Source organism: Otolemur garnettii, unplaced genomic scaffold, assembly GCF_000181295.1.
Source record: "Otolemur garnettii isolate 467f Iridium unplaced genomic scaffold, OtoGar3 scaffold00015, whole genome shotgun sequence".
NCBI lineage: Eukaryota > Metazoa > Chordata > Mammalia > Primates > Galagidae > Otolemur > Otolemur garnettii.
Window position 1 is genome coordinate 16,893,562 of NW_003852410.1, and position 14,398 is coordinate 16,907,959.

General features: G+C 39.1%; 1 protein-coding gene across 1 annotated transcript in view; it reads left to right on the plus strand.

Moving 5' to 3' along the window:
- Nucleotides 1-14,120, plus strand: part of MDFIC2 (MyoD family inhibitor domain containing 2) — a 104,431-nt gene extending 90,311 nt beyond the window's left edge. The window contains exons 3-4 of the mRNA XM_023510719.1: nt 4,935-5,156; nt 13,861-14,120. Coding sequence (XP_023366487.1) covers nt 4,935-5,156; nt 13,861-14,120 — 482 coding nt within the window. The remainder of the gene's footprint in view (nt 1-4,934; nt 5,157-13,860) is intronic.
- The last annotated feature ends 278 nt before the right edge of the window (nt 14,121-14,398 follow it).

Below are 14,398 nucleotides of genomic sequence, written 5' to 3' on the forward strand. Positions count from 1 at the left end.
GCAATGTTAGCTGTGAGTTTGTCATAGATGGCCTTATTGTGTTTGTTCTGCACTCAGTTTGTTGAGAACTTTTATCACAAAGGGACGTTGTATTTTATCAAGTGATTTCTCTGCATCTATTGTGTTGGTCATATGGTTTTTGTCCTTCATTCTGCTGATGTGATGTATCACATGTATTGATTTGCACATGTTAAACCATCCTTTCTTCCCTGCTATAAATCTCGCTTGATCATGATATATTATCTTTTTCAGATGCTGTTGGATTAGATATGCTAGAGTTTTGTTGAATATTTTTATGTCTATGTTCATCAGGGATATTGATGTATAATTCTCTTTTTTTGTTGTGTCCTTGTCTGGTTTTTTGGTATCAAGGTAATGATGGCATTGCAGAATGAATTGGGAGAATTCCATCTTCTTTGATTTTTTGGAATGATTTTATGAGAATTGTTCTTCTTGGTTTGTTCGATACAATTCAGTTGTGAATCCCTTTGGTCTTGGGCTTTTCTTTGTTGGGGGATTTTTTTGTTACTGATCTGATATCACTACTCATTATTGGTCTCTTTAGGTGTTCTTTTTCTTCTTGATTCAATATTGGTATGTTGTATGTTTCCAAGAGTTTATTCATTTAACTATGTTTTCCAGGTTTTCAATGTATAGTTATTCAAAGCAATCTCTGATTATCTTTTGTATTTCTGTAGTATCAGTAGTAATGACTCCTTTTTAATTTATGATTTTATTTGGGTCTTTTCTTGGCTAGTCTAGCTAGTGGTTTATTAATGTTATTTACCTTTTTAAAGAACTTTTGAAAGGTTTGTTGCATTGACCCTTTGTAAGGTTTTTGGTTCTATTTCATTTAGCTCTACCCTTTATTACTTCTGTCTTCCTAATAATTTGGGATTTGATTTATTCTTGCTTTTCCAATTACTTGAAGTACACCATTAGATTTTTAATTTGTAATCGTTCCACTTTTTTGGTGTAGGGATTTATTGCTATAAATGTCCCTTTTAACTCTGCTTTTGCTCTATTCCACAGGTTTGTGTATGTTGTGTTTTCATTTCATTTTCCATTAGTTTAAGAAATTTTTTAATTTCTGTCTTAATTTTTTTATTGACCCAATGGTCCTTCAGGAGCATGTTGTTTAATTACTATGCCTTTGTCAAGTTTCCAAATTCTTATTGGTATTGATTTCTAGCTTTTGTCCACTGTGATCTGAGAAGATACTTGATATGACACATAGTCTTTTTTTAAATTTGTTGAGACTCATTTTGTGGCCTAACATATGGTCTATCCTGGAGAATGTTCTATGTGCTGATGAAAAGAATGTATATTCTGTACTTTTTGGGTAAAATGTTCTGTGAAAGTCTATTAGGTGCATTTGGTCTAAAGCCCAGCTTAAATCCAATATTTCTTTGTTGACATTCTGTCTAGAATTTAATTCTGCTGAGAGTATTATAGTCCCTTATTGTTATTGTATTTCAGTCTATCTCTCTTTTTAGATCTAGCAATATTTGCTTTATGAATCCAGGGTGCTCGAGTGTTGGGTGCATATATATGTAGAGTTGCTATATCCTTCAGCTGGATTAACCCCTTTATCATTATATAATGACCTTATTTGTCTTGTTTTACTGTTTTTGGCTTAAAGTCAAAACATTAACTTAAAGATAAAACATTATCTGATTTATGTATAGCTACTCCTGCTTACTTTTGGTTTCCATTTGTGTGGAACATCTTTTTGCATATGTTATTTTCAGTCTACATGTGTTTTTATAGTAAGGTGAATTTCTAGTATGTGCATGTAGTTGGATCATGTTGTTTTATCCATTTAACAATTCTATATCTTTTAAGTGGATAATTTAATCTCTTTATATTCAAGATTATTATTGATATGTGAGGCTTTGTTCCTTGTCATATTATTGTTTTCTAATTATTTATATTCTTTGTTCCTTTCTTTTTCTTATTGTTTGTCCTTGTGGTCTGGTATATTTTTGTAGTAGTATCGACTGAGTCCTTTCTCTTCCTCCTTTGTATGATTGCTTTACTAGTGAGTTTTATACTTTCATGTGTTTTCATGATGAGAAATGTTGTACTTTTGTTTGTAGGTTCACTTCCGAGACGTCCTGGAGCATTTCTTATAAGTCCTTTCTTGTGATAACAAATTCCCTCAGCATTTGGTTATCTGGGAAATACTTTATTTCTCCTTCATTTATGAAGGATAATTTTTGCTGAATATAGTATTCTCAACTAGTGGTTTTCTTTATCTTTACTTTTAGCACTTTGCATATGTCATTCCATTCTCTTCTGGCCTTAAGTTTTCTGCTGGGAAATCCACTGTTAGTCTGATAGGATTTTCTTTATGGATGACTAGATACTTTTCTCTTGCTATTTTTAAAACTCACTATTTATCTTTGACTTTAGACAGTCTGATTATAATATGCTGTGAAGAAGCCCTTTCTGCATTGTATATTCCTGGGGATTGTTGAGCCTCCCGTTTCTGAATATCTAAATCTCTTGCGAGACTTCAAAAGTTATCATCTATTATTTTATTAAATAGATTTTCTAATACTTTGATTTTCTTTTCATCCTCAAAGATACTGATAATTTATATATTTGGTTGCTTTATGTGTCCGAAATGTCATGAAGGCTTTGCTCACTATTTTTTGTTCTTTCTCTCCTTATTTTTATCTGACCAGTTATTCCCAATTATAGGCAGTTCCCAGGTTATTTATGAGATAGGTTTGTTCTTAAGTTGAATTTGTATGTAAGTTGGAACAGATACATTTACCTGTAATAGCCTTCTTTCATAAGCACAAGTTATATATCAGTTGTATGTTTATAATTCAGAGACTTACTGTAATAGCTTCCATTTGTAAGTACAAGTTGTACATAAGTTGGATGTCTGTAACTAAGGAACTGCCTACAATCAAACATCAAGTTCTGAGATTCTTTCTTTTGCCTGATCTAGTCTGTCAGTGAAGTTTCCAAATGTATTTGCATTTCCTTCAATAAGTTCTTCAGTTTCAGAATTTCTGGTTTTTCCTTTTTCAGAATAATAATCTTTTTGGCAAATATCTTATTCATATCCTCAATTGTTTCTCTGATTTCTTTGTATCATTTTTCAGAATTCTCTTATAGTTTACTTCTTTAAAATCAGTATTTTGAATTTTTCTATGGAATTTTGAAAATTCCTTTTTGATTGAAATCTATTGCAGGAGAATTATTGCATCCCATTGGCAGTGTCATAGTTCCTTGTTTTTTTTATGTTTCCTGTATCCTTACATTGATGTCTGCACATCTGGTATAGTATAACATTTGTTACTTTCTATTTTTGAATTTACTCTTATAGGGGAGAGGTTTGTCCTGAAGATGTATCTGTGGTGTTGGTTGGCTAGGGCACTTTGCCTTTGAATTGGGTGTGTACACTAGGGCAATCTCTGTCTGATTTCCTTGGGTATAAACAGCATTAGTTCTTTTTGTGATTTCCTCAGATGGTTAATGTGTAGTTATAAGTAAAGCTAGGTTGAAGTTGTTCTGGGGAATGAGAAAATAGGAAGCCAGTAAGCTAGTCTTCAGTCTGCATTAGTGACATTGGTGGATTGTGTATATATCTGAGGGCTGTGTACACTGACAACTGTTTCCTTGGTTAACAGTGGTCTCATTGTTGGGCTTCTGGGTAGCTTGCTTGGGTATAGGTAGTGACAGTGGTAGGCTGGGCAGGTGAATGAGTTCCCCTGGTAGGCTGGTGTGGTTTGGTGATGGTGGTAGCTGTGGTGGTATGATCCCCTGAGTCACAAGTGGTATATAGGCTGGTACTGGCAGTGGTTACAATGCAAGTGTGCCCTTAATAGCCCCAAACACTCTGTTTTCAGGCTCTCCTGGTTTCTGAAACATCAGTGCCACTGTGCCACAAAAAGAGGGGAGAGACCCCACCTTCACATGCAGGCCTGGCCTTGGAGGCCATGATGCCAGTAGGGTTGCAGTCACCACTCACCATCCCAGTGGCAGTAGGAGTGGATATGCACAGGGAGGATAGGGTAGCTCTATATGAGAACTGAGCACAGAGACCATTCTGCTGATGGAAGGGCCTGAATATTTTCTACATGAGGTTGGTTGAATACAGGAATGCACAGCCCACAAGTATAGAGGGCCAACTCTATGGGAGATATAAAACATGAAGCACCTGGGCCCTCTCACCTTTGTTTATGCCTCTTCAAACCAGAATCTCACTCAAGGATTTTTTTTGGAAATTCCCTAAACATCTCTAACAATTGTGCCAGGTGGTTATGTGGAAATAGCATGTTTCCAAATATTACACTCTTAAAGCCCTATAGATGACCACCTGAAAACGGACTCAACAAATCTCTGTGCAGAGAAAAGGTAGCAACTGACATGTTTTGAGGACAGGGGTAGGAATGCGCTTATAGGCTATTCACCTATACCTATTTTTATTTTGCAGAGGAGGAAACTAACTTTTGTAGAAATAAAGAAATAAAATGAGTTGATGGAGACCCGGTAAATTAATCAGTGGTACTGCCCAGCATATAAAGCCCTTTCCCGGCTTCTGCAATCCATGATACACTATAATAGTTCACTGATGACATACTATGAGATTTTGTTGATCCTCATGAATAAATATAAATTCCTTGATTCTCTCTACTCAATACACAAAAACTAGTAGAAATAAGTGTTAGAAATAACTAGGATGAGTGAAACTTGTAATGTATATAAAGTTCGATTAGAATGTTTATACTCTTCTTTTCTTACAGTTTTATTCGTAATTATCCCACTCAATAATATTATACTTCATTCTTTTTAATGAGATTTTATTCTTATAAAAGTCTAGAATGTGTCATTTTCTGTAAGTGTCTATTGTTAGATCAGTAGGTCATGTAAACTATAGCAGGTTTGTATATGTTTTTTTTTCTTTTTTTGTCTAGATATGCAACTGACAAATGAAAAACATGCAGACGAGAGACCCATTAATGCTATCGTTATAAATTCAGTATCCGAATTCAATATCACAGATGGACCAGCCAAGGAAACCCCCAATGAGAAAAAACTGTCAGAATCCAGCACATCACTGTCCTCCCTTGAAGAATGCCAAACGAAATTTTCTTACCTCCAAACTGATACTTCAGTTCATGAGAGAGACACTGATGGTATGTTTCTCAGAATTCAACCCATCTCTAAATAAAGCTCCCCAACCCCCAGCCCCTGTAAAATCATCGCATATGCTGTTAGGAAAAAAAAAAGTCTTTATGAATATTAAACAGGAAGACTTCAATTTGCAAACCCTGGTGAATGACACATGTCAAGGTCACTTTGCAGTTATGAGGTGCTTGGCAGATTGTTTGTTCTCAAAGCTGGGAATCAGAGGCAACATGTTTTAAATAGCTGGAGTAGGACATCATCATTCTTGCTATGGGGCTAGGAAGTGGATAAAGAAAAATGGAAAACTTCTTTCTCGTCTCAGATATGGGACTACTCAACCTGTGTCTCTAGGCATAGACAAGGTAAAAAAGCTAGAGTAGAATGGTATTAAAATTCTGGAAAATACAAACATAAGTAGTATCAAATATTAAGATGCTTATACATTAGCAATCTATGGAAAAGGATTGTTTTCTCTAGGTTCACTTCCTAAACATCCTCATTAGTGCAAACCTACACCAGACCATCCTTGTATGTGATAATAAAGGTATATTCCATTTGTAAAGCCAATTTCAAATCAATTTGGTGCTAAGTGATCAGCACAATCAAGTTCAAATTCGTAAACTCCACACCAAGACATGGAATTTTACTCTAGTTGACTTTGAAGTGACCTTCACAGGAGACATAAACCATTCAATATTATAGTGTTCCCTATCATCCATGTTTGCACTTACGAAAAGCCTGGAATTTCTTAAAACTGTAACAGGGTATTGCTTCTAGTCTATATTTAAATTCATACTTACTTTTTGAAAATAAGAAAAAAGTAAATAAACTTTTGGAATCGTATCAGTTTAACCCCTGCCTCTAAAGTTTATTAACTATCTAACACTGGACAAGTTTCTCTGCCATCTCTCAACCAGTCTCTCAGTAATATAATGGGGCTAGGAACACATCTTGGGGTATTTTGAGGATGAAATAAAATAACATGTGAAAAGCACTTAGTACAAAAGCAGACACATAGAAGCTTCAGCTTTCGTTATGATTACAGTTTTAGAAAGCAAAAGGAGAGAAGATTTCTAACACTCGTTTTACATATATGTGGTACCTTATGCACAAGTAGTCACGGACGCTTTCGAGCAGAAACTGCAGACTGGATTGCCCGTGCTGGCCACGAGAGAGTGTGAATAGTGAAGTCAATGGAAGTAGATGGGGGATTTGAGAGGACTGTAGCCAGCTGAAGAGCATATGCCTCATCTACAGGTCACTACCTTGACTCAGCCCCAGTTGTTTGTGGCAGAAGGAAACGTAGGCCCAGAGTTGCAAGAGTTTGAAATTGTCCAAGAAAGCAAGAGACCAGGAGTGTTATGTTCAATTTCTGTGTTCCACTGTTGATCACTAGTTTGATTTATTATAGGAAGCCCAAGACACTCCCAGCAACACATCTTTGAGCCAAGTTCGGCCTGCAGACTGTCGGGTCATGGCATTGAATTCGGGCTGGTGCTCAGTTCTCTAGCTTTGGTGGAGGGGAATGCCAGTCAGGGGACCAGGTAATTCAGGAGAGTTCTCTTCAAATGCATTTTAATGCAAGAGCATCTTATCAAATTGTACCAGGGATGCATGGATGTTGCTTATATTTAGGTGAACAGTCCCAGAATTAGGAATTGTTGTACATATGAGGTTGGAAAATTAACTTCACAAATTCATCCTAGAGAAAAGGCTACATGCCTCATTGCTAAATATCACTACGGTAACCTTCAAAGTATTCCTTTTGGCCATCTGGTGACCTTAGTGCTAGTTAGCAATGAGGTGTGTAGCACTTTTTCTAGGAGTTCATATACCTAATTGTCCAACGGCATATCCACACAGTAAACATAGGGTCCCCGCAGAACCCCTGTGATCTGTCCTATCAGTAATACTGGGACAATGAGGAGGGCCAGCCAACCAGCATGACGCCTGAACCCTGTATTCTCAGGGAAGGGCCAAGATGACTGCTCCATTCAAATGGCACTGATACTAATAAAGAGCCTAGTGTAAAAAGGGTCTTTTTGTTAAATAGCAGAACACTCTTTGTTCAAAGAGCAAAGGACATTCATGAGGATAACTGAACTGGGCTGTTATTCTGAAAGACTTAGCGGAGGCCACCATGACCAGGAAGTTCAGGTTGTCAGCTGATGGCGTAGGTAATAGGCCATCCTTACTTCACCACCACCCTCGTGTGAAAAGTCTCCCCAGTGAAGCAAGAGCTTTTGGTACCTGGGTAAAAAAGAAAGTAAAACCCCAGACTAAGACCCACAGAGAGTGATAAGAAGCTCTCGTTACCCTAAACAGCAAACATCAAGGAAATCAAGAGTTAAGTCAGACTCACTTCATTTTAGAGAATTCTTAGATAGTAATTAATTTAAGGATGCAGAAATTGAGAGTGGGGTCATTGTTCGTACTGAGATAAATACAGAAATATCTTTCAGGAACAGCAGGGAAAACAGAAGGGGAAAAAGAAGATTGCATCCACTTTCATGTAGTTTGTGGTTAATTTATTTTCAAATGTATAAATGAGTGCATAGGAATGGATGCTTAATTGCTAATATCTATTATTTATATACATTGCCCCACTTAAAACAGGATGGAAAAGCCTCACACATGCAGATTTTGTAAAATGTGTTACATCCATTAGCACAGTTCATGGTGTGTGCTCTGATGGGAATTTAAAAGGATCTTTACTGCACATCACACACTATGTGCTACAACATTACTTTATTATTAAATTGTGGTTCATCGTGTGTGGTCTCTTTCCTGAAGAAAATGGTAAAAGTCCAGAGAAGGATGTGTGTCCTGCTTCTATTTCTACCACATTTGATTTCAAAAGCATCCATGGATAAGGAAATCAGGAATACACATGATATGAGAAAACAGGCCCCTTAAAAAAACAATCCCCAGAATGTATCTAATTGACGTATAATTTTGAATTTGAGACATCTCATCCAGGTGGAAGAGGAAATCATAAATAGAAGATATCTCAAAAGAATAGTCTTAATTACACCATGGACTACTGAATAAAATGATTACATTTTCTACACTGTAAATTTCATACAATTAAATGCAGGAGTGTCACCTTATAAAATGTTTCAATTTTATAATTATTTCAGTTCATTTGCTCAGAAAAAAACATAAGCACAAATTTACTAAGTATCACCCAAATCTAGTCATTCTAGTTCTAAAGAACTGACTTGAATGTTAGTTGTGCTTGTCTGAACTTAAATAGATCTTGACATATTTAAGTAGCTATTAAAATTGATAGCATCAGAGATGATACCCCAGGTAGAGAAAGGCATTCAGTCACACATTATTTATTCCCATTCTACATTACAGACATATTTTTAAGAACTTAATGTAGGGAGAGTAGGAGCCAGTTTTTATACTTCCAAGCAAAAAACTTTTAGTAATCAGTCTGAGCCATCATGTCGTGAATCTCGTGATGTCAAATCTCTGTAATAGCCCATTAACTCATTAAAATACTAGGTTTGGGCCAGGGTTTATTTTGCCTCTTTTTTTTTTTTCTTAATTTGTTTTGGCGGGGGCGGGGGTGTGTGTGGTTTATGTGGGATCACTTAGGATAATGATCCCCAAGTTAGCAGGAGGTGTGTTTCTGGAGCCAGGTGATGCCCTCTCCTCTGTCCTATTTCCTAATCACGGGCGCCAAGGTGGCCAGCAAAACGGGAGGGCAGAGGCAGGGAGTCCAGCACCCTGACCATGAGGCCACCCTCAGGCTCACCTGTGGAACCTTCTTGCTGTGATGACCTTTCCACCACAATTAAAATGATCCTTTCTAGTGAGACAGATGCTTCCTCTTAATTAGACAATTCCCAGTTGCACATTTAGCACCTCTGGAAGCTGCCTTAATTCGTCAGTGTCATTAGGATGTCAGTTAGCACATTGCAGCCTAGATGTCCTAAAGGTACTGACGGGGGAGAAAAGGAGATGAAACAAGTAAGAGGATTCTGTGGTGGCTTCCTGCTCACAGCCAAATGCCACCATGGGCTGGGTGATCTGCAGGGCTGTGATCCCTCTTCAACCTTCCTTCACCAGGTTGAAGGAGTGGGAGAGCCACGTGGGCACTCTGATAGTGGTGCGTAGAGCCTATGCTGGATGCCAGGTGGTCCCATAGAGAAGATTTAACATGTTCACAGGTTCTTACAAAGCAGTGGTTCTCAACCTTCCTAATGCCACAACCCTTTAATACAGTTGCTGTGGGTCTCGACCCACAGGTTGAGAACCACTGTGAAAGGTATCAGAAGAGCAGAGAAGCCAAATTCAGTGAACAGTGAGGCACCCAGAATTATCAGCACAAAGCAACCTCTCCCATCTCCACCCTTTGTCCCCTGACACTAGAAGACACTTGTAACTAATCATTATTTAGGCTACTAGTCACTGGCATGAGCCAGAGCCCCAGACAGAAGAGCTGTTCAGAGAGGCATAAAAACAAGGAGATGCCACCACTATCTAAGACCCAACCCACGCAGAGGGAGGGGAGCAGAAGCACCTGAGCCTTCCCTTCCTCCCCTCCCCCTGCTTCCTCCTGATGCCTCCTATTGGCTGGATGCAGCCACAGGCCCAAAGGGCGTGTGGAAAACACTTTGCCAGTCTCAGAACCATAATAGCAAAGAGCAGGATGGGAGGTGACGGTGGAGAGGGAAGTGATAGAAAGAAAGGAAGAGTGTTCTGGAGGGCAGGTCCTCTGTGTAGTTAAAAGCCCTGGAGCAGCTGGTCTGGGTTTACATTATAGCCCCCATGACACCCCATGTTTCCTGGGAATGTCTCTTAAACTTTCCAACACAGTTTCCTCAGCTATTAACAGGAATAAGAATAGCAGTCACCACAGGGTCATTGCAGGATGCACCGAAAATGTAGAGGGCTATAGATTGATTTTAGGTGCAGCAGTTTGCACATTACAATGGTAGGATCAAGAGTCAGGCTTTGGATCCAGAAAGACCTAGATTTGAATCCCTGCCCTCCTTACCTTATGGTTGGGAGGACTTAGGACAGGCAGTAGCAATCTCTTTCCAAACTTTAGTCCTTTCATGTGAAAAATCGGGATCTTAGTATTTACTTCTCAGATTCATTCATTATTGACTTATTCAACAAAAGATATGGTTTTCTTCCCTCCTACAACTTACAGTCTAGTAGGAGGGGATAAGAAACTAATTGATTTAAAAACATTGATTTAATGCTTTTCTGTGGTCAGTGAGGTGAAGGGAAAAACAGGATGCTGTGAAGATTTCTGTGAGATATGATTTTACAGAGACGATGTTTTTAAGCTAAACACCTACAAATTTAAATAGGAGTTGCATCAGGTTAAATAGGGGTGGGGGACGGTGGAGGCAAAAGGCACAGCATATGCAAAGGCCCTGAGCCAGGTGTCTTCCACATACTGAAGTTTAGCCATTGTCTCTGAAGTGTTGTGTGTAAGGAGTAAGATGGATCCAGAAGTCAGAAAAATAGATAAGAACCCAATTATGCAGGAGATGGCAGGCTATGGCAAGGATTTGGGATTTGAAAGGGAGAGGAACTTGTTCAAATTTAGGATTAAAAATATCTCGAGAGCAGGTGAATTTGAAGTGGATTCACATGGAACCAAAGTGTCCTAGACACTGTTGACCTGGTGACGGTTGATGGTGTCCAGGACTAAGACAGAGCCACTGGAGGTCAGTAGAGGTTGCAGATTTCAAATGCAAATATGGGGAGGAGTCAGCAGGATTCAGCAATGAACTGGATAAGGAGGAAATGTGGAGGAAGAGAGAAACAACAAAGAATGATTCCCAGATCTCTGGCAAATTCATCTGGGTGCTCAGGAGCCATTCATAGGAGGAAAATGGCGGAGGGTCAGGTTTATGGGATGGAGAAACAGAGAGAGCCAGAATGCAGAAGAGACACCAACCTCGAAATTGGAGACAAGTCATATTCTTTTGGATGTGCCAGGAGAAGGGATGCTAATCATGGGATATGAGTTTGAATATCATGTTTACTAAACGTTAAATGCCAGGAAACAGTATAGCCAAGGAAAAACAGACTCATTCAAGAGAAGGCGGAGTCCGAGCTCTTTTCAAACAGTTACAAATTTTCCCCTGAACTGCTTGTGTTACTTTTGTGCAAACAAAAACTGACCATATGCAAAACGATTTTGCCTGCTCATGTAGAATCATTTAATACGCCTTTTAGGAAAAGTGTGGGGCACACTTGAAAGTTTGGAAAAATCTGTTTTCAATTCATTAACGTTACCATGTATTTTTTGGGCAAGAGGCTCTGCCTTTTAAAGCCAAATAAAAAGGACTGACTTAGAAACAGAAAAAAAGAAAGAAAAAGGCTTCTATTCTCAAGTGCAAAATAGGGAGGTGGATGGAAGTAAATGCCAATTTGGCCAAAGGATTAAGCCAAAACGTAAAAAAAAAAAAAAAAAAAAAAAAAAATCTATGGTATCCGTCAGAAGTGGAGACCTCCACGGTCTGCCAACTCAAGGAAATACTGGCAAGATGAACTGACCCAGAAGGTTATATGCCCTCAGAAAGCTATAAGGTCATTTTACAGACAAGTTCTTCATACTCTGATAGGGGAACACCAGCTCTTATCCTCAAAGTCACCTGCACCCTACCCTGCTTTCCTCCAAACCAAGCTTTCAACCTGGCGTGTATCAAGGAGAGGATCTAGCAGGGTCATTTTTCTATTATTACAAGCCTAAGTCTCTTGAGTCTCCAGCCTGCGAGGTCACAGATGTTTGTTTGGAATATTTTGTACTGAACACCTCCTCTCGTAGCTGTCTTGGTGTTGGTAAGAGTTGGTGAAGCTGTACATCCCGTGTCTCTGAGCCACAACACCCTCTCTTTGCCTCGGCAAAATAGAGTCTAGGTACTGTTACTAACTTCCCCCTGCATCTGTTGTGGGTGGTTTGTGGTGACTTGTGAGATATGAGTGAGTTGGCCAAATGCTAGAAGCTGGCTCTAAGGGAATAAACATACACCAAGTTTGGTGAAGAGAGGAGTGTGTGCAGCAGAGAGGCCCTGTGATTATAAATACTGAGTAATGGCCACAGCACCTGCAACTCTGCGTGGCAATTACAGTGTTCATTAAAGTCGCTGTGTGGTTCCTCACCACCACCTTTCTGGGAGGAAAAGAAGAGCAGAGTCAGAGGAGAGAGACAGAATCAGAGAGAGGAAGGAAAATGTCTATTTTCCCACATTCAGGACTCAGCTTAGAACGTTATGTAGTGTTTTTTACAAGATATTGAACTTGTTTTCTTTAAACTATTTGTTCCTTTTCAGAACATGTTTCCGTGTTTTTCTTTCTCTTAAAGATTAATAAGTATATAAACAATGACAGAAAAAGCATTTTCCAGAAAATATTGTTTGAAGTGAATGGAAGGGCTAGGAAAACACTTAGACCAGCGGTTCTCAACCTGCGGGTCATGACCCCTTTGGACTGTAGTAAAGGGCTGCAGCAGTAGGAAGGTTGAGAACCACTGACTTAGACCATCACATTTGAGGCAGAGGGAAAAATCTCTTCCGTAGGCTTCTATAGACTCCAACTCCTTTGACTAAAGTCTGCAAACCAAAACGTCATCAGAGTCCTCACTGTGAAAAAAGTAGATCCTTGTGACACTCAACTATAATCAATTGATAGACCATCTGGAGGGGAAACTTTTCCCAACTCATCCTCAAATGGTACTTTCAATCATCAACAATCTCCAGATTACTGATTTTAATTAATTGGATACTATATCACAGGAACACATACCCCCTCTTTTATGAAACACTCACACATTTGCGAGACTTTAACTTAAAGAAAGAGAGAAAAGTTATAATTTTAACAAGAGAACTGCTACATCTTCTAACTAATTCCCTTTATGGAAACAAAAAATATAATAATCTATAACCCATCACAGCTGTTTGGCTAGAATTACCAATTACCTTTTAGGCCTTAGAGATACTTTCCAGACTTTTACAAGTCTGCATAGTAAATTTTTAAACCAATTTTCTTAAAGAGAATTGATAAGATTTAAAACCTCTTAGGCATGTGATGACGTATTTCACTTAAACAACTTGATATAAAATCGAGGCTTTACATAACTGGAAGAAAACGGAAACAGGGATTAAAAATAAAACACAACCCCAAAGCTGTGATTATTTTAAAAAGCATTTATATTAAGTTTTGAAATGTGCTTTTCGCTTGCATCTGAATGTGGGCGTGGCGGATTTATGGGAATCCATGGCGAACAAATAACAAAGCCTGGTGACGAGAAGCAGGGCATTTGTGCCCATCTCTCCCTGGCCCCAGCTCTAATTGCTCCTAAGCCTCCTGCATTTGGAGAAGCCCTGTTATTTTTCAGATGGTCGTACGGTTTCCAGAGAGGCAGCTAATTGTGTGGCTTCCCAGCACCTCTGTAAGCAAAGTAAATAAGGGAGTTTAGAAAAGTGACAGCACTTTAAATAACCAGATTATGTCGAATCAATAGGAAATGCTCAGGAAGTTAATAAAGCAATTACTTAAGCAGAGCGAGTACTGGCCTGGGGGTGGGGGAGGTGGAGAGAACGGTGTACATCACCCCTAATGCGGATAAATAATTAAGGACTGGGCTCTCAAGTTATCAGGTACGCCCCACACGTGCTTGCCCTTCACAGATGCCCCCAGATGTGCCACTATTAATCGTCTTTCTGCTTTCTTGAACAGAGGCGTGTGCCTCCCTTATCCTCACCTGTCTGTTTTGTCAGTTCTGGGACTGTCTTCTGATGCTCCCCGACACGTGTGAAACAGTCTGTACCAAGCTGTGTTGTCCTTCCCACCGGTACCACCACACTGCAGACGAAAACCACTCTCGGAATGATTGCAACTGCAACTGTGACATGGACTGCAGCCTTTTTGAATCTTGCCATGAGACCAGCGAGTGTCTGGAGCTGGCCATGGAGATTTCAGAAATCTGTTACCGCTAGCACAATGAAGTAACCACGTTCCACAGTCCTTTTGGCCACAGTGGGAAATTCCATTACGACAAGGCTGTGTTTCCATGTGCTGAAATGTAAGGACTGTACACATTTCTTGGATGCTCTAGGCCATTTTATTCTGCACCTGTCTGGGAAAGCTAGTATTGTCAATTCAACGATCTTAGTCCAAATTTCACAACCGCATGGCTCGCTGAAAAATAAGATTCCTGATCCCGTGGATGAACAAATCTTAAATACCTCTTAAATGCCATAGGTACAAGATGTTT